Raw genomic sequence first — 20,183 nt, 5'->3', positions numbered from 1 at the left:
GAAATGTAAAGGTAGACATTTTATAGAAAGGAGGGGAGTGATTAACTTTCCAGTCTAGGAGCGGAGGTCCCTAAGACCATCAAGGGAGAAAAGGGGAGAGCAGGACCCTACCCAGAGAAGCAGTGATGCCTGAGATGGAGGCAGAGATGATGTGGAGAGATGGAGCAACGGGGGACTTTAGATCCAGAGAGGAAATGGGACTGTGTGCTTAAGACCGGGGCAATGTGGGGGCCAGGCTTGCAGGGTGTACCCTTTGGTTGGTTGATGATGCATGGAGGGGACTGGAACCATGGCAATGAGACAATATATGATAGAATGAATGTAAAATTATTGTTCTCCCATGTAAACTATCACATAAGTCACAATAAAACATTAAAAAAAAAAAAATTCTTCAACTTTATACTTATCCGAACTCAGCTATCGCTGCCTCTGTGGTGAGTGTCCCAACTTTTCTTCCTGTCTCACTGATAACTTCTTCTGACCAAAATACTTAAAAATAGCACCATCACTAGTCTCTGTATCTTGGTTCCGCTCTTTATGCATTGTTGTTGTTAAATGCCGTTGAGATGGCTCCAACTCATGTCAACACTGTATAGGGTTTCCAATGAGTGGCTAGTGAGCTTGAATAACCGACCTTGTGGTTCAAACTGACTTTGCAGTCCTCTACTTTTCCTATAGGTCTGTCACTCCACTGGAGCATATATTTAGTCCTACTTAATTGAGACTTCAGGATGTACAAAGTGCTTGATCTGCAGAGGGATAAAAGAGGCCACAACAACTGCCCTCCAAATGAATTCAATATTTATTATGATATTTTAAAGGATTATAGAAATTGTATGGTTTTTAAATTACTCTAATATTCTGATCATTTTATTTTGTATAGGCTTGAGTCAGTTAGTCACCTTAGAACTGGAAGGAAACAATCTCAGTGAAACCAATGTGAAACCTTTAGCTTTCAAACATCTTAAGAACCTGTCCTACATGCGTCTAGGAAAAAATAAATTTAGAATTATACCACAGGGTCTTCCTGCTTCTATTGAGGTATCTATATTTTCCTTATGCTTTAAATGTTATATATATATATATTTTTTTTTTTTTAATTAAATGTTTTTATTTTGGATTGAGTGAAAGTTTACAGGGCACATCATCAGCTTCACATTCAACCATTCATATAGCTTGTTTCATTACTAAATGTTATATATTTTAAATGCAATATACTACAAAAAAACATATACCATATTTAAGAAGACTATTTGATACATATTAAACTCTGTAGTGTATAGGTGATGTTAAACAGAATCTACTATAAACTGATTAGTTTTTGTTCTTAAAACATTACAAAGTTATTAGTAAATTTATAATACCAATAGAGACCACTGATTAAGTGAAAAATGATCCTGATGACATGTCTTTGGGAGAATGGGAAAGGTGAACTGAGATTTGAAACAGAAATTACAACTTGCAAAAAATATCCTGACTTACAAGACAGTTACTAAAGTGTACCAATCCAAAACCATGATGTTCATCAAAAAATAAGCTCAAATGCTTAAAAGTTTGTCTAGTTTGTCCAGGCCTATATATTCCAATGTAAAACCACAGACAAAATTATCTAATAGTAACTCTGGACTTATGTGCTTCAGAAAGACAAAGGACTTTTCTAGCAACTCTGAATTACAAATTTCGACCAATGCATGATAGTCCTATGACTAGTTCCAAACTTCAAAGTCTTAAGCATTTTTTTAACTAAGAACTGAGATGCAGAAAGTTGATAAAATTGTCAGGACCCAACTGGAACCCAAGTTTCCTTAACTGAGACAGTTTCTAATCATTCAGCCAGATATTAGGATGGAGTTTCTCATACAAGTGACCAGACAAAATATTATCTTTTTATTTTACACTATTGCCATAGACACCATCCTTCCTATCTCCAAACTAAAAGACAGAATTTATTAAAATATTAAAGAAAAGTGGTTCTAGTATCTGGCTTTACATCAAAACACAACTTGAACATTACACAAAGTAATGCCTCTTTATTTCACATTTGAACTTACTGTCCCTGGTTTCTCTGTATAATGGATGTACTCTTACTAGCTTGGGAAATTACAGACACACATGTGTATACACATTATATATCCTTCTTAAAAGTCACTTCTCCATGCCTTCTCCACTTAAATATGTATCCTGAAAACTGTCTCACATCCATACATAAAATGTCATCTCATTCTTTACTATTGCTGTAGAATTTTCAATGTATGGATGGATTTACAACTTACTTAACTAGTCTCTTACTAAGGTACATTTAGGTTGGAATCTACACATTTTAAATATAGTAGATAATTCTCATATGCAGTCAAATTTGGGGATTACTAATCTAATTTAATACCCTTAATCGACATAAAGGCAAAAGCAAAGAACTGGACATTTCTTTACTCATTTCTAACAAATACCAAAATTAAGTGACAAAGAGGGAAATCATCATAATATGAATAGAAAGTGACAGTGAAGACATATGCTAATCATACTTATGAATTCCAAAAAGAAAGCATAGAGAATTTTGTAATTCAAATCCTTTCAAGGAAAACACCCACTAAAACAAACTAAATTTAATTTGAAGACAGTTAGCTATTTAAAAACTACTAATAAGTCTAGAAAACTTTACCCTAAATTCAAATTAAGATTCTTAATGAATCTAAATTGATTTGTTTTAATTAAATTAACTATAATATAAGCAAGTCTAAAACAATTCAGCATAATACACACAAATAGTGGGAAGCTTGAGTTCAGATGAGTTTCTCTTATGTATTAGCCAGGTAATGTTTGGCAGGTCTTGCAATCTCTACAAGTCTAACTTTCCCCACTGGAAAAATGGAAATGATAGCTTTCTACCAACTTTCCAGGATTTTGAAGTCCACATATGATAAATTATGTGAAAAAGTATTATAAACTAAAAAGCTTTATATACCTATTATTGTTAAGTTGTTGTTGTTAAGTGCCATCAAGTCAGTTCCGACCCATAGCGACCCTGTACAGGGTTTCCGAGGGTGTAAATCTTTACGGGAGTAGCAAGCCTCATCTTTCTCCCGCGGAGCGGCTGGTAGTTTCGAACCGCTGACCTTAAGGTTCGCAGCCCAATTTGTAACCACTACGCTACCAGAGCTCCTTATACCTATTATAGTGTACTATATTTTGAAACACTGTTTGCCTAGAAAAATGAAAAAGATTTACTTAACTCCATAACCATGAAAAATAACATATTTTATTTTATTACTTAGAAATGTTAGCATCTTAAAAAAAATGAACTCACTTGAAACTTTAGATAATACTGAGAATAGTCACATAAGCTATTTTAGTCTCTGAATAATTTAACATATTTATCAACTAACAGAAAAGGAAGAAAAATAATAGTCTTTTTATTTAATTTTAGGAATTACACCTGGAAAATAACCAAATTGAAGAAATAACTGAAACTTGTTTCAAATATACAAGACTAATAAGTGTCATTGTACTTCGTTACAATAAAATTGAAGAAAACAGGATTGCTCCTTTAGCCTGGATAAATCAGGAGTAAGTCTGTGCTACAACTGGACTGCTAGTAAACAGAGAATACAAATTGGCAGTGCCAAGTGAGGGCGGTGATGGCGGCACTGAGGGAGTCTGAGAGACAAGCATTTCTTATTTAACTCCCAACCTTTCTATTTAATCAATCACTTCACGGAACTTATAAACTGTTCATTACTAGTGTTAGGATTACTTTGGTTACTAATATTATTGTCAAAGTAGATGGGAAATAGGGGAGTGTGTTCTCCAACAGGTGAAAAGAGGGAATGGGGCAAGAGCCTTAGGAGACTCAAGAGGATCCTGAAATAAACAAGAGCATTATCTATATTTCCCAGACTATCTGGTCAATTAGCAACCTTTTCTAGGTACCCCAGTTTAATCTCCAATCCTAGGTATGCCAGGTCATTAAATAAAATGGTGAACAAAAGCTAAACAAACAAAAACCAACTCTCCTTCCTAACCATAGATAATTTTAGAGCTAGATGATCTAAGGTCAGATAGGACTCCTGAATTTAATTTCTGATTCAACCATTTGGCTATAAGAGATATTTCTGGGACCTCTTTGGACCCCCCAAAATTTTAGAGTTTATTCCTCTCTAATAGAACTCAAAGTAGAAGGAGAAGGAATATAACACATTGGTAAGAACAAGAGAATCACAGCCCAGCAACCCAAGCCTGTTAAATACTCAACCTTGTTGGATAGTTGGCTTCAGAAAGTTTGTGGAAAATCCCATTACCTTTCAAATTCATTTTCCCACAAACTTTTGGAAGTTCCCTCGTATTTAGAATCATTACTATGAACTGAGTGCTTTTAAGAAAACGGACTAGCATCAAGATTGGCATTCTCAAAATTTAGAGTTCATATTCATTACCCTGATCTTCCATCTTGTTTACTTTTTTCTTTGCTGCAGAAATCTGGAATCAATTGATCTCTCTTACAACAAAATCTATCATGTCCCTTCCTATCTACCAAAGTCCTTGCTGCACCTAGTGCTAATTGGGAATCAAATTGAACGGATTCCTGGCTATGTGTTTGCTCACATGGAGCCTGGCCTGGAATATTTGTATTTGTCATTTAACAAACTTGTGAATAACGGAGTGGACCCTGTTTCTTTCTATGGGGCATACCATTCTCTGAGAGAATTATTTCTGGATCACAATGATTTCAAATTCATACCACCTGGGATACAGGACATGAAAGCACTACATTATCTGAGGCTGAACAACAACAAGATACGGTAATTTTTGTTTTTTTCAAGTATACATTTAAATTGTTGGGTTAAATGATTTCAGCATTTTAATCTTGCATAAACTTCAAAACACTACAGCAAGGGAAAACATAATAAATTATTTGATTGAACAAGACTGACAAAATGTTAATAATTGTTGGCGCTGGGTGATATGTATATAAAATGAATTACAATTTTTTTTTCAATTTTATATATCAATTTCCATAATAAAAAGAACATAATAACTTAATATTCAGAACCCTTTGAGACAAGTTCAAATGACGTTTTAAAGCACTAAAAACATTATGGTGTTACTCCCAAACCACTTTTATATATAATGAAAAAATGCATCTATAAAATACAAAATCTATATATATTCTAAAAATAAAAAATAAAACTGCTTCTATCTAGATTTTCCTGAGGGTATAATTCTGAAAAAAATTAATGAGTTTCTACTTTTTCATTTGGGGAACACATTTTTCTATGTGTTTAGTCTACTAACTCAGTGATCCAGCTATGCCTAGATACCATGAATATCTTAAAAATGAGTCGGTACTACTTTGCTAGAGCAGTCTTCTTCATTCACAGGGACACAGAGAGACAGCAACACTAAGACCTTTTAGTTCTGTCATTGAGGTTTATACCTATATCTTTTCCCCATCTCAAGAATTCAAAATGGTAGTACAGAGGCTCAGTAGGATAAGTACTGGATTACAAACCACAAGGCTCGAGCTTAACAGTGGCTCAGAGGGAAAAAGAGTACGCTTTCTGTTCCCTCAAAGATTTACAGACTCAAACCCTATACAGATTGCTATGAGTTGGAACTGCCTTCATGGCACTTAACAACAACAACAACAAAATTGCAAATAAATGTAATTATTAAAAAGGAGCAATAGATTATAAAAGGGATGGGAGAAGAGGTGGAGGCGGGGAAGGATAGGAAATAGACTGGTATGTGTATTGCTGCTATTGTTAAGTGCCATCAAGTTAGTTCTGACTCACAGACACTCTGTATAGGGATTCTGAGGAGTGGTGGATGAGTTTAAACTGCTGACCTTGAGGTAAGTAGTTCAGTGCTTATCCTACATGCCACAGCAGGGCTCCAGTATGTGCATATTGTTGTTGCAAGTGCTGGTTGTCATTCACAGTGGCCCTGTATAGAGTTTCCAAGGAGCAGCTGGTGGATGTGAACTACCAATCTTGCAGTTAGCAGTCTAATACAGCACAACATACAGCATAGTATAGATCTATAGTTACTTCTTTCTTATACTAGCTCCAAAGCATTGTTTTTGTCTTTTATTTCACTGATTCAATATTAAGGGAGGGGTGTGTATGTATAGGGAGGGGTGCATGTGAGAGAGAGAGAAGAGTAGGAACCCATGGCAATAGTCTATTTTTATCTGTTGTTGTGGTTAAGTGCCATTGAGTCAATTCCGACCCTGGGTGGTGAGCTAGAACCACTGAACTTGCAGTTCAAAGGACTTTGCAGTCTGACGCATTTGTGAATTGCATCTAATTTCTTGCAAGATACTTAATACATTTGTAATATAATTAACACATAAATGCTACTGTGATAGAAAAATTAGCCAGTAACAATTCATAGTCACATAGGACACAGTATAGCTGCCCAGTAGGAGCTCTGGTAGCGTAGTGGTTACGAATCGGGCTGCAAACCTTAAGGTCAGCGGTTCGAAACTACCACCCACTCTGAGGGAGAAAGATGAGGCTTTCTACTCCCGTAAAGATTTACACCCTCGGAAACCCTGTACAGGGTCGCTATGGGTCGGAACCGACTCGATGGCACTTAACAACAACAACAACAGTGTTTCTAAGACTGTAAATCTTCACAGAAGCAGACTGCCACATCTTTCTCCCTCAGCACAGCTGGTGGGTTATAGCCCACCTTTCGATTAGCCACAAAAAACTTAACTACCCAATAACCAGAAGTACTTCTGTGAAAGTCAGTGAATTATGACATTGCTATCAAATGCTAACTAGGGGTCAAGACAACTTGTTTTCTACTAGAGGTCACTGATCTAAGGAAACTAAACCATTAGATGAGCACCATTAAAAATAATTTTATTTGAGGTATATCAGAGAGAACTGAACTAACAACTACATAAGAAAAGACATAAATTCCTACTCAATAATATTTCAATTATGCTTAAAGAAACCCAACTTTTAATTGTGAACTGAGTGAAGGTTTAACGAGATCATCAGTTTCACATTCAACAAATCATATACTTTGCTTCATTACAATGATTGCAATCTCATACCAACAGTTTAACTATTGCATTCCTCCCTGTGTCCCTGCTACCTTCATCTTTCCTCTGCTAACTCCCTCTAATTGTATTTTGCCTGCATTCATGTTAACATGTGTCTACCCGCTACACCATGAATAATTTTCCCTCTCCAATTCCCCCTTTTAACCACTGGAAAAACAATGTGGGGACCATGTCTGACTTCCCTTAGCTTCACAAGGGGGAAAGAGAATCAAACTCAAAATCAGCACAAGCCTGATTCCTATCACGCACAGGTCAGACATGCTTCCACCCTACAACCTTCTTTACCCTCTTTTGACACCAACCATCTGTCCCACAGCAGTCTGTGCTTCACATCTGGGTTCAACAGGCCACTGCATTGGCCACACAGAACTCATAACAATACTCACAATTATTGGGTTCATTAGGGAATGAACACCATCTGAGAATGCAGCAGCTCTCCAGTCAGGAATGCCTCTTGTCTGCCCACTACAGGCACATGTCGCTCTTGTGAACGTGGGGGAAAAGAAGGAATTACACGTTTTCCATCACCTGTGTGAATCTGCTCTGTCAGGCCTCCCTCTGTTACTAAAACGAATCACAACATAATTACACTAAGCCCTGTTATTTACCAGTCAGTCTCCCTGCACTTCTCTAACCTTTCTTTTGAAGTTCAGGATTACAGAATTTTCATCTACATCTCTCTGTTTCATTTGGTTATTCGTGTCTTTATTGTAGAGGGCCAGTGTAGTATGTCTACCTACTTCCTTTTGCCAGAAGTCTCAATTATATCTTAATATCATTAATAAAATCATTGGAAGGCACAAAAGAAAGGAGATAATTAAAAAGGGTAAGAGGGTCTTTTGTTTCCAGATAAAATGGAGAAGACAGTTACAACGAGGACTCAAATGGGTGATGGAAAACTGAACTTATAAGACAAAGGCATTTTCTCACAAACTCTTGAAGTCCGCTTGTATCCCCATTCCTCCTACTAAGTACCGATAAAATCCTTGGACATTCAATATAAAGAAAACATAAAGTAATTCAGCTACGGACCTTAGTACTTTAGAACACAATGATTTCCTTGGGTTTTCTTTTGCCTCATATACCTCAGAATGGTAAAAGATTATTATTTGGATCATTGGTGACTTGTATGTGTATTTTTTCTAGGAATATTCTTCCAGAACAAATCTGCAAAACTGAAGATGATGGCGATTCAAGTTTGGAACATCTTCATTTTGAAAATAATTACATTAAAACAAGAGAAATATCACCCTATGCATTTTCATGTATAAGATCTTACTCAAGTATTGTTCTTAAACCACAAAACATCAAGTAATTCAAAAGTATTCTTTGTCATTTATAAGAATGTACTCATAATAAATTTGTTATAACATGTCGTAATTAAGAGAGATACAATTCTTTCATATTCAATATCATTAAGATAATCAATCTGATTCAGCAATTCACAGATTTTTGTTGTTGTTTGTGAGCTGTTAAGGTGGTTCCAACCTACAGTGACCCTGTATAGTGTTTCCAAGGAGTAGCTGGTGAACTTGAACTGCCGACCTTGCAATTCAAGCCAACTTTGCAGTCCAGCACATTAACCCACAGTGGCACACCAGGACTCCAATTCACAGATACATAACCAAAAATAGACCTACCTAGCATTTCCTTTTTGTTGTTAGGTGCCAACAAGTCAGTGATTTGTAGTGACCTTTGTACAAGAGAATGCAACACTGCCAGGTTCTGTGCAATCCACAAAATTTTTGCTGTTTGTGCCGTCTGTTGCAGTCATCTTCTAGTGGGTCCTCCTCTTTTTTGCTGACCCCCAATTTCAACAAGCATGATATCTTTCTCTAGGGACTGATCCTTCATGGGACCATGTCCAAAGTACGAGAGAAAAGTCTTCTATTCTAAAGGTATTCTGGTTGTACTTCTAACACAAATTTGTTTGTTCTTCTGGAAGTCCATGCTATCTTTAATATTCTTCACCAAACATTATAATTTAAATGCATTTATATTCTTCTATAGTCTTCCTTATTCATTGTAAACTTTTACATGCATATGAGGTGATTGAAAACAAAATAGCTTGGGTCAGGTGCAGCACCTTAGTCTTCAAACTGGTATCTTTGCTCTTCAATGCTTTAAAGATAGATGTCTTTTGCAGCCGATTTGCCTAATTCAGTATGTCATTTGAAATTCTGACTGCTGCTTCCACAAGTGTTGGTTAATCCAAGCAAAACGAAGTCTTTGACAACTTCAATCTTTTCTCCATTTATCATGTTATTTATTGGTCCAGTCATGAGAATTTTTGTTTTCTTCACATTGAGATGCAATCCATACCGAAGGCTGAGATCTTTTACCTTTTTAAGTCTTCTTCACTTCCAGCAAGCAAGGTAGTGCCAACTATTATGTTGCATAATGACCCTTTAATCCAGATGCCACGTTTTTATACATAATCCAGTATCTCAGATTATTTGTTTAGCATACAAACTGAATATGTATGGTGAAAGGAGACAACCTTGAACACACACCTTTGGTAATTTTGAACAAGCATTCCCTTGGTTTGTTCTAATGACTGATTCTTAGTATATGCACAGGTTTCTCATGAACACTAATCAGGTGTTTTGAAATTTTTATTCTCTGAAAAATTATTCATAGTTTATGATTCACATAGATGAATGTCTTTCAATAGTCAATAAAATGCAAATAAACCTCTTTTGACATTCTCTGCTTTTAGCCAAGATACATCTGACATGAGCAATGATATCCCTAGTTCCAAGTCTTATTGTGAATTCAACTTGAATTTAATTTCTGGCAGCTCCCTGTAGATGTCCTGCTGCAACCATTTTAAAATTATCTTCAGGAAATATCTACTTGCATGTTAATTTCCACATTCTGTTAGGTCAACTTTTCTTGGAATGAGCACAAATATGGATCTCTTCCAATCAGTTGATCAGGTAAGCAGTCTTCCAAATTTCAAATTTCATATTGCCACATCAGTTTGTTGAAACATTTCAATTTGTATTCATTCCATCAATTCTTGGAGACTTCTTTTTCACCAATGCCTTTAGTGATGCTTAGGCTTCTTCCTTCAATATCATTGGCTCTTGATCATATACTACCTAATGAAATGGTTGAACACAGATAATTTATTTTTGGTACAGTTATGGAGTACTTCATCCATCTTCTGTTTTGTTTACATCTTGCTGCATGTGAGGTTACTAAAAATATCATGGCTTGGGTCAGGCACACCTTAGTCCTCAAGCTGACATCTTGTGCAGCAGATTTGCCTAATGCAATAATATTTCCTTTGATTTCTTGACTGCTGCTTTCATGAGTGTTGATGGTTGATCCAAGAAGAATGAAGTCCTTGACAACTTCAATCTTTTCTCCATTGATAAGAATGTTGTTTACTGATCCTGTGGTGAGGATTTTTGTTTTCTTTACATGGAGATGTAATCCATACCAAAGGCTGTGCTCTTTGATTTTCATCAGTAAGTATTTTAAGTCCTCTTCACTTTCAGCAAACAAGGTTGTTTCATCTGCATATCACAGGTTGTTAATGAGTTTTCCTCCAATTCTGATGCCACGTTTTTCTTTATAGAACCCAGCTTCTTGGATTATTTGCTCAGCATACAGGTTGAATAAGTATGATGAAAGAATACAACCCTATCACACACCTTTCGTAATTTTAAACCATTCAGTGTTCCCATGTTCTGTTCGAACAACTGCCTCTTGATCCATGTACAGATTCCTCATGAACACAATTAAGAGTTCAGTAATACTAATACTTTGCAATGTTGTCCATAGCTTGTCATGATCCACATAATTGAAAGCCTTTACATAGTCAATAAAGCACAGGTAAACATCTTTTTGGTATTCTCTGCTTTCAGTCAAGATCCATCGGACATCCCTCGTTCCACATCCTCTTCTGAATCCGGCTTGAACCTCTGGAAGTTCTCTGTCAGTCTATGCTTGCAGCCATTTCTATATTACCTTTAGTAAAACTTAACTCACATGGGGTATCAAAGATATTTTCTGATGATTTCCGCATTCAATGATTTCCATTGGGTCACCTCTCTTTGGAATGGGCACAAATAGGGACCTCTTCCAATTAGTTTGTCCAGATAGTTGTCTTCCAAATTTCTTGGCAGAGATGAGTGAGTGCCTCCTGTGCCGCCTCACTTTCATTCATTTAATGCCAAAAGGGATTTATGGTCTACTTAAATAAAATACACACAACTTACTAGAATGGATATAGCTACTAAAAATGATATTTATAGAATGTTTGAAACAGCACAAAACACTGATTATATTCTCACGTTAAGGAGGGAAAGTAGGATACAAAACAGGGTTGGTATGAGGCGGAACCAATTCGATGGCACTTCACAACAATGACATATACATTTTTTTTTTTTAAGTTTTTATTGTGAAATCACTGATGGTGTACACATCCATCCATCTTCTTTTGATGCTTTCTGCATCATTCAATATTTTGCCCATGGAATCCTTCAATATTGTAACACAAGGCTTCAATGTTGTCTTCAGTTTTTTCAGCTTGAGAGATGCTGACTGTGTTCTTCCGTTTTGATTTTCTAACTGCAGATATTTGCACACTTCATTACAAAACTTTACTTTGTCTTTTCAAGCTGCCTTTTGGAATCTTCTGTTCAGCATTTTTAGTTCATCATTTCTTCTAGTTGCTTTAGCTTCTGTATGCTCAAGGGCAAGGTTCAGAGTCTCTTCTGACATCCATTTTGGTCTTTTATTCCTTTCCTGTCTTTTGAAAGACTTTTTACTTCATTTATGTATGGAGTTCTTGGTGTCATCCCACAACTCCTCTGGTCTTCAATCATTAATATCTAATGTATCAACTCTGTTCTTGAGATGGTCTCTAAATTTAAGTGGGATATATTCAAGGTCATATTTTGGTTCTCAGGGACTTGTATTAATTTTCTTCACTTTAGTCTGAGCTTGCATTTTAGCAACTTATGGTCTGTTCCACAGATGATCCTGGCTTTGTTTTGGCTGATGATAATGAGCTTCTTTATTGTCTCTTCTCATCGATATAGTCAATTTGATTCCTGTGTATTTCATCTAGTGAGGTCTGTGTATATAGTAGCCACTGATGTTGTTGGAAAAAGGTATTTGCAATTAATAAGTTATTTGTCTTGCAATATTCTATCATGGGATCTCCAGTATACTTTCAATCACCAAGGCAGTATTTTAAAATTACTAATCCTTCCTGGTAGGAGCTCTGGTAGCATAGTGGTTACGAATCGGGCTGCGAACCGGAAGGTCAGCAGTTTGAAACTACCAACTGCTCCGTGGGAGAAAGATGAGGCGATCTGCTCCTGTAAAGATGTACAGCCTCAGAAACCCTATTCAGGGTCGCTATGGGTTGAAACCGACTCCACGGCACTTAACAACAATAACAACAATCCTTCCTGGAATGGCACTGTAAGATAAGCACTGGAATGCTAACCACAAGGTCAGGGATTCAAACCCACCAGTCATTCCTCTGATACCTTATTCAAGGTCACGATGATGATTCAGAATTGACTCAATAGCACTTAACAACAACAATCCTTCCTCTTTGTTTCTGCATTTCAATCACCAGTAATTATCAAAGCACCTTGATGGTGTGTTTGATCCATTTCAGACTGAAGAAGTTGGTAGAATTCTTCAGTGTCATCACCTTTGGCTTTAGTGGTTGGTATATAATAAAGTTGAATTATAGTCTTATTAACTTTTCTGTTAGTGAAGGTAAAAAACATTTGGTCTTTACCTCTAGAGAGATGTCATCAAATTACAAAGTTTTCTCATAAGAATAGTGCTATGTACAGCTGAGTTAGACAACGAGAATCTGGAACAAAATATACATACCCTTTATAATTAATCTGAGAACTGCTAGTTGTGGGTAACTTGTTAAGTCCCTTTAAAAGTTTTTTATGGATGTTACCAGCAGGAAGAAACAAAAACAATAACAGCAGTTTGAATGACTACTACAAGAACAAGCAAGTTGTTTGCAGGGGAGCCATCAAGGCAAGAGGTCGGGTACCCTCAGGCCAAACCCCCTTCCAAGACTGAGACTCAAGGGGAATACACGAGCAGGCATGTGGTCTTGCTTGTGACCATGTTGGTCTACCGGTAAGGGAAAATGGGAGAAAAACAGCAATGAAGTTGTGAACTAAGTCCAACCATGTTTAATAGATTACTGTCAACCTGGACTGAGACCTGGTTGGCCAGCAGTATGGCAAGAACTGAGGACTCCTGGGCCCAGGGACAGGGACATGGCCACAGAGGACTAGAATGGAGAGTGAAATGTCCAGCTTATATGAAGTGAGGGGAGATGCACAAGAACATCCATACTTGTAGCTAATACCTGTTTGACCTGGCTTTAATGGCTGGATGATCAGAACTCGACTAGAGGAAGAGGGGAAAAAAAGAGTAATCTGCTACAGTTTGATGAATTTGACCTATACTTATGGATGTAGTAGGTCAAAAGAGGGACGAATCTTTACAGCGAGTATCATTCCCACCCCCCTAGGTACATAAGGTTGACAGGGATGGGCAACAACAATGGCTACCCAAAATGGCAGGGCTACAAAGGCACGAAGTGTCTGGTTTACAAGCTTTCAAGAGGTAGCCTAGTTTCAGAAGATATTGGGAAGGTAGAATCTCCACTGAGTGGTTTCCATCCTGTTTGGACGGGGCTGGTAAAGGAGATGGGGATAAGATTATTGTGGTTCAACAGTGAATAATTATTATCAGGACTGACTGTGAGTGTTGCAAATGTAAAGGTAGACCTTTTGTAACAAAAGGAGGAGACTGGTTGATGTTGCACTGCAGGAGCGGAGGACCCTGGGACAATCAAGGGAGAAAAGCGGAGAGCGGGACCCTACCCAGAGAAGCAGTGATGCCAGAGATGGAGGCAGAGACTATGACTTGGAGCGATGGAGTGGCTGGGGACTCAGGACTCAGGGAGGGAGAGGGGCTGTGTACTGACAACAAGGGGGCAGGCTCGCAGGATATACTCTTTGGTTGTTTGAATGGTTATGTATTACTGAGTGCTTCGGTGTACAGACAAAAAAAAACCAAACAAACAAAAAGAAAAACAGAGGGAATGGAAGCAAATGTTGTTGAATGATGATACATGGAGGGGATTGTAATCATTGCAATGAAACGAAATATGATAGGGTGAATGTAAAGCTGATGTTCTCCCATGTAAATTATCACTCAATTCACACTAAAAACTGAAAAATAAAGTTGAAACAATTATATATGGATATTATGGTTCAAGACTACCTTAAGAAGGAAGTCAACAAATTTTTATCAGTGGACTAATAAGAGAACACATTCATAAATTCTATTTTTTATTTTTTGCTGCCAATATACTTCTAAAGGTAGAAACAAAATGTTTTTTTACCTTCACTAATTTTCAGTAAAGGAGCTCTGATAGTGTAGCGATTACGAATCAGGTTACTAACCTCAAGGTCAGCAGTTCAAAACTACCAGCTGCTCAGCAGGAGAAAGATGAGGCTTTCTGCTCCTATAATGATTTACAGCCTTGGAAGCCCTGTACAGGGTTGCCATCTGTACACGGACCAAGAGGCAGTTGTTTGAACAGAACATGGGAACACTGAATGGTTTAAAATTAAGAAATGTGTGTGACAGGGTTGTATTCTTTTGCCATATTTACTCAATTTGTATGCTGAACAAATATTCTGAGAAGCTGGGTTAGATGAAGAAAAATGTGGCATCAGAATTGGAGGAAGACTCATTAACAACCTTTGATATGCAGATGATACAACCTTCCTTGCTGAAAGTGAAGAGGACTTAAAATACTTACTGATGAAGATCAAAGATCACAGCCTTCAGTAAGGACTGCATCTCAATGTCAAGAGAAAAAAAAAATGCTTACCACTGGATCAATAAACAACATTCTTATCAACAGAGAAAAGATTGACGTTGTCAAGGACTTCATTCTTCTTGGATCAATTATTAATACTCATGCAAGCAGCAGCCAAGAATTCAAACAACATATTGCATTAAGCAAATCTGCTGCACAAAACCTTTTTAAAGTGTTGAAGAGCAAAGATGTCAGCTTGAAGACTAAGGTACACCTGACCCAAGCCATGGTATTTTCAATAATCTCATATGCATGTGAAAGCTGGACAGTGAATAAGGAAGACCGTAGAAGAATTGATTCATTTGAGTTATGGTGTTAGAGGAGAATATTGAAAGTGCCATGGTCTGCCAAAAGAACCAATAGATCCATTTTGGAAGAACTGCAGCCAGAGTGCTCCTTGGAGGCCAGGATGGCCAAACTTCGTCTCTCATACTTCAGACATATTGTCAGGAGGGACTACTCGCTGAAGAAGAATATCGTGTTTGGTAAGATGGAGGGTCTGGTAGCGTAGTGGTTACTAATTGGGCTATGAAATGCAGGTAAGCAGTTTGTAACTACCAGCTGTTCCGCGGGAGAAAGATGAGGCTTTCTGCTCTCATAAAGATTTACAGCCTCGGAAAGCCTGTTCAGGATCGCTATGAGTCGGAACCAACTCCACAGCACATAACAACAGAGAAAAAGAGGAAGACCTCCAGCGAGATGGATTAGCAAAGTGGCAGCATCAATGGGCTCAAGTGTGGCAACAATGGTGAGGCTGGCCCAGGATCAGGCAATGTTTGGTTCTGCTGTACATAAGGTGACTATGAGTTGGTACTGACTCAATGGCACCTAACAACAATAACAACAATTTTCTGTAAGACTCTATGCTATGACTACTGATAAAAATAAGTACTGGCTTAGCTTTAGTTCCTTCTATTAATTTAAAGTGTAAAATTAATGCTGTTACAAAATTAATTTCCAGATTTTGATCATTATATTTTGGTAATATAAGTAAATAATATCAGAAGAAAGTGAGAAAAGGATATATATGTTTCTGCATGCCAAAATACAATTTATAAATAGTAACAAAATGTTGTAAAATCTATTAATTTTTCTAACTGGTCAATATCAATAGATTCTATGGATTCCAGTGCAGTTTGTTTAAAGTACAGGCTCATTACCTTTAATTATAGTCTTACAAATGTAAACGTAAAACAAATTTAAAAACATTTTTTGCTCTAATTTGCTCAATGCATCCTTTTATTCAGATTAATTTAACATACATTCATTAGAATTTACTATGGTGGACATTGGGTTGCTAACTACAAGGTCAACAGTTCAAATCTACCAGCCGTTCTGTGGGATAAAGATGGGATAAACATTTACAGCCTTAGCAACCCTATACAGGGCCACTATGAGTCAGAACAACTCGATGGCACTTAACAAGAGGCCCTACTAAAACCACATACTACAATTTTCATTATATAATTGTCTTTCATCTTTGTATTTGCTAAAACAAATAGTTAAATACATATACACCAATTACAGAGTTCTGGTGTGGTGCTGTAGGTTAATGCACTGGACTGCAAAGTCAGTTTGAACCTCGAGGTAGGAGATTCAAGCTCACCAGTTGCTCCTCGGAAACTCTATAGAGAGTCGCTACGGGTCTGAACTGAATCGGTAGCACTTAACAACAACAACATAGCGATTATGACAACTTCTCTTTTTATTGTCAGTTTTTGTCTTCATAAAACACAAATTTCCTTCTTGGCACACTCTATCAGTTATAGTTTGGAAGTACAGAAAAACAAAAACATTGTTGTAGAGTTGATTCCAACTCATAGTAACCCAGTAAAAGATTTCCAAGGCTGTAAATCTTTACAGGAGTAGAAAGTTTTATCATTCTGTGGAGGAGCTATTGGGTCTGAACTGATTACCTTATTGGTTAGTAGTGTAGTGCTATCCTTTGGCAGTTTACTCAAAATTTTTTAAAAGTTTAGTTATTCAATATTTTAGTAGTTATCTCACCTACAATTTCACATAAACATCACAAACTTACTATGAAAATCAAAGAAGAATGTACAACATTTGAAAATATGGTACATGTGGTGAGTGCAGTTACTGTGAAAATTTCACATAAATTCGAGAGAAGCAAGAATATTCAACCAAAGTTGACCATTTTATGGGCAACTTTTGAGATATGAAAGTTTGACATACACCATTTGAGCTAATGTAATTTTAAGTCCTTTTTTCTAAGTCTTCTCTAGGAATTTCTAAGTCTTATCTAGGAATTTAAGATTGTAGTGGGAACAATAGTCTAACAGTGAAATAGCTATGACCTTAATTATCTAAATGACTGCTCCAATAGCATCGAAGCCTGCCTAACAAATCACAGTGAAGACAAAGTCATCCTCAGCAGTCTTGTAGTTACTCTAAGAGACTTGGCCCCAGAGACTGTAGAGAAGGCATACACTGAGCACTTACTGTGCAAGTCTCTCCCCACATGCTGGGACAATATGCTGGCAGAAGCTCTAAAAATTGAAAATCAGATGGACTGATGAAAGCCATACTTAAGAGAATATGTTTATTTGAAACTCAAGAGACGTGTTTATTTGAAATGATCTTATAATTTTTTTTACAACACCAAGGCCTTGGAAACCCTGTGCAGGGTCACTATGAGTCAGAACCAACTCTATAGTACTTAACAACAAACAACAAAGGCATATATAATAATTTACATCTCCAAGGGGGCGCATTCTGCAAGTCTGTCTCCTGGCCGCCAAATCTTATTCCCTCTTTTCTCATGAATCTAGAGTCCTCAGCTACTCCCTCATTCCATGTCCCCATCTCTGCCTCCATCTCTGGTATCTCTGTTTCTCTGGATAAGTTCTCGCATTCCACTTGTGCTCTTCTCCCTTGATGGTCCTCTGTTTCTGTACTGTAAGACTAACTACTTTCCCATTTTTGTTACAAAACTTCTACTTTTATCATTGTGATGGTAGTAATTAGTCATGATAACAATTACTCACTAATGAATAATAAAAATCTTATCTACATCTTTTTACCAGATCCATCTAGACAAGATTAAATCTATTCAGTGGGGGCTCTTTCCCCCCCACATACTATTAAACTAAACTCCCCCTTGAAACCTTGTAAACCAGTCACTTCGTGCTTATTTTAATTCGCCCCCTCATTTTAGGTAGCCAATGTGTAAGTTGCCCAACCCTATCTACCCTGTGTACAGAGGGGATAGCATTGATACATCATGTGATGACGCCTTCCTCTCTGTTGGTATTTACAGCTACTACCTCCATGAATATCGGTCAAGCTCATCAACTTGTAGCAATTTACCCTCTCTTCCTTTACAAAAATCGTTTTGTTCTATCTTCCTCTAGTCAAGTTCTGATTATCAAGCCAATGAGGCTAGGTCAAATGGGTACTGTTTGTATCTTTGGGTGCCCTGTGCATCTCCCCTCACTTCATATCAGCTGGATGCTTCACTCTCAGGTCTAGCCCCCTATGGCTATGTCCTTGTCCATGGGCTCATGTGTCCCAGGTCTCACAACACTTTGGATCAACCAGCCCTTCCGTTTCTCGCTCTCATCTTTAGGTCAACGGTGATCTGCGGAACGTGGTTGAACTCAGCCCATTTCTTCATTGCTGCCTCTCCCCCTCTTTCACTCAGCAGTAGACCAATGTGGTCGCCAGCAAGCTTACATGCCTGTTCATGTGTTCCCTTTGAGTTTCAGTCTTAGAGGGGAGTTTGCCCTGAAGGAACTTGATTGATTGCCTTGAAGGCTTCCCGGCGAACAACTTACTTATTCTTGTATAGTAAGGAAATTATTATATTAGGCATCAGGAGACCTGGGTACCTATTTTAGTCTCTAATAACGAGCTATGCAGTCATTTTACTTCTCTAGAATTCATTTGATTTAATTAATCATAAGCTAGTCATACTGCCATTTTTGTTTTGGGTTTTTCCTGCTGATCTTTCTTTGAAGATGTATCTTGCGTTGCTCTAGCTGTTCCAGGCTGGTCTGCTTGTCCTTTCTAGTGGGAATGTCCTATCACTTCAGAAGGTTCTGGATGGGGCTCAGGATTCCACCTAAGGTCCTATACTTTGCAAAGGCTCCACATGAGGCCTATTTCACTGGGTAAGTTCTAGAACTCCTTTCAGGTATTCCAATTAGTTATAGGCTGAAGGCGGGCTTACAAGCTTTCTGTAATCATGTTTTCCAACATCCCTTTCTATTCAACTCAAGTGTACATTTTACAATAGTAGGCAAGGGAAAACAATATACATAAGACAGTCAAGCATATTAGTGTTGTTTCCCCTCTTCAAACTATGCCTAGATCCCTGTATTACAGAGCCCTGTTGCTCCAAAGGTGAGCATGCAACACTATTTACCTCTGTCCCACTTAGTCAACGCAAACCTGTTTCAGTGTTCCTCTATATACCTTGTTCTAACACCCCTCCCCTTGATCTAATAATTTTGAATAGAAAATATGTCTAGTATTGAAATTGTTCAACCTTGAAATTTCATGTTCTGGATGGGGAAATTTTAGTTACATAAGAACATTTAGTGACCAATGGTCCTTAAAACAAACATTCTTCATGATATAATATCCTTACATGATATAATATCGTAACAGAATGAGGGAAACAAGCACATTCAATCAAAGTTGAATATCTGTTTGAATTCAGAAAAACGTCGTAATTACTAACACATACGAAGTCCTGGTGTGGCACTGTAGGACAAGCACTGGGCTGTTAACCACAAGGTCGGCAGTTTCAACCCACCAGCCACTCTTTGGAAGCCCTGTACATATACAGTAAGGAAATCCTGGCCCAACCATAAATCAAAATATTAATAATGTGCCATTTTTGCACATATATTCAGTAAAATCTGAGAAAGCTGGAACCTATATAATGCAGAAACCTACCAGAGACGGAAAACCCAAATATTTTCTACTAAAATGAACAAAAGTAATGTGGTTACACTCTACCCTGTTAAAAACAAAAAAATTTGTGAGACCCTTAAAAATGCACGAGTTCCATGGCAGGCTAAGCCCTACAATGTTCAGTGGACTTCTGTGGACCCAGTTGGGAACCTGGTTGGCAAGCAGTGTGAAGAGGCCTGGGGACTCTTGGGCCCAGAGTCAGTGGCATGGCCACGGAGGACTCAAGAGAAGAGTGGAGCTACCGGCTGACGGGAAGAGAGGACATATGCACAGGAG

At 37.5% G+C, this 20,183-nt stretch overlaps 2 protein-coding genes across 3 annotated transcripts in view; one reads left to right on the top strand and one right to left on the bottom strand.

The window, feature by feature from the left end:
• Positions 1–8,387, top strand: part of ECM2 (extracellular matrix protein 2, female organ and adipocyte specific) — a 45,411-nt gene extending 37,024 nt beyond the window's left edge. For both annotated transcript variants that reach the window (XM_006876766.1, XM_006876765.1), the window contains 4 exons: positions 884–1,041; positions 3,425–3,564; positions 4,470–4,796; positions 8,219–8,387. In XM_006876766.1, coding sequence (XP_006876828.1) covers positions 884–1,041; positions 3,425–3,564; positions 4,470–4,796; positions 8,219–8,387 — 794 coding nt within the window. The remainder of the gene's footprint in view (positions 1–883; positions 1,042–3,424; positions 3,565–4,469; positions 4,797–8,218) is intronic.
• CENPP (centromere protein P) overlaps positions 1–20,183 on the bottom strand; it is a 422,858-nt gene that overhangs the window by 173,870 nt on the left and 228,805 nt on the right. The window lies entirely within an intron of this gene.

The sequence above is a fragment of the Chrysochloris asiatica genome, unplaced genomic scaffold (assembly GCF_000296735.1).
Source record: "Chrysochloris asiatica unplaced genomic scaffold, ChrAsi1.0 scaffold00412, whole genome shotgun sequence".
NCBI classification, from domain to species: Eukaryota; Metazoa; Chordata; class Mammalia; order Afrosoricida; family Chrysochloridae; genus Chrysochloris; species Chrysochloris asiatica.
Note: the sequence above shows the minus strand (reverse complement) of the source record. Positions and strands in the feature narration are given on the sequence as shown.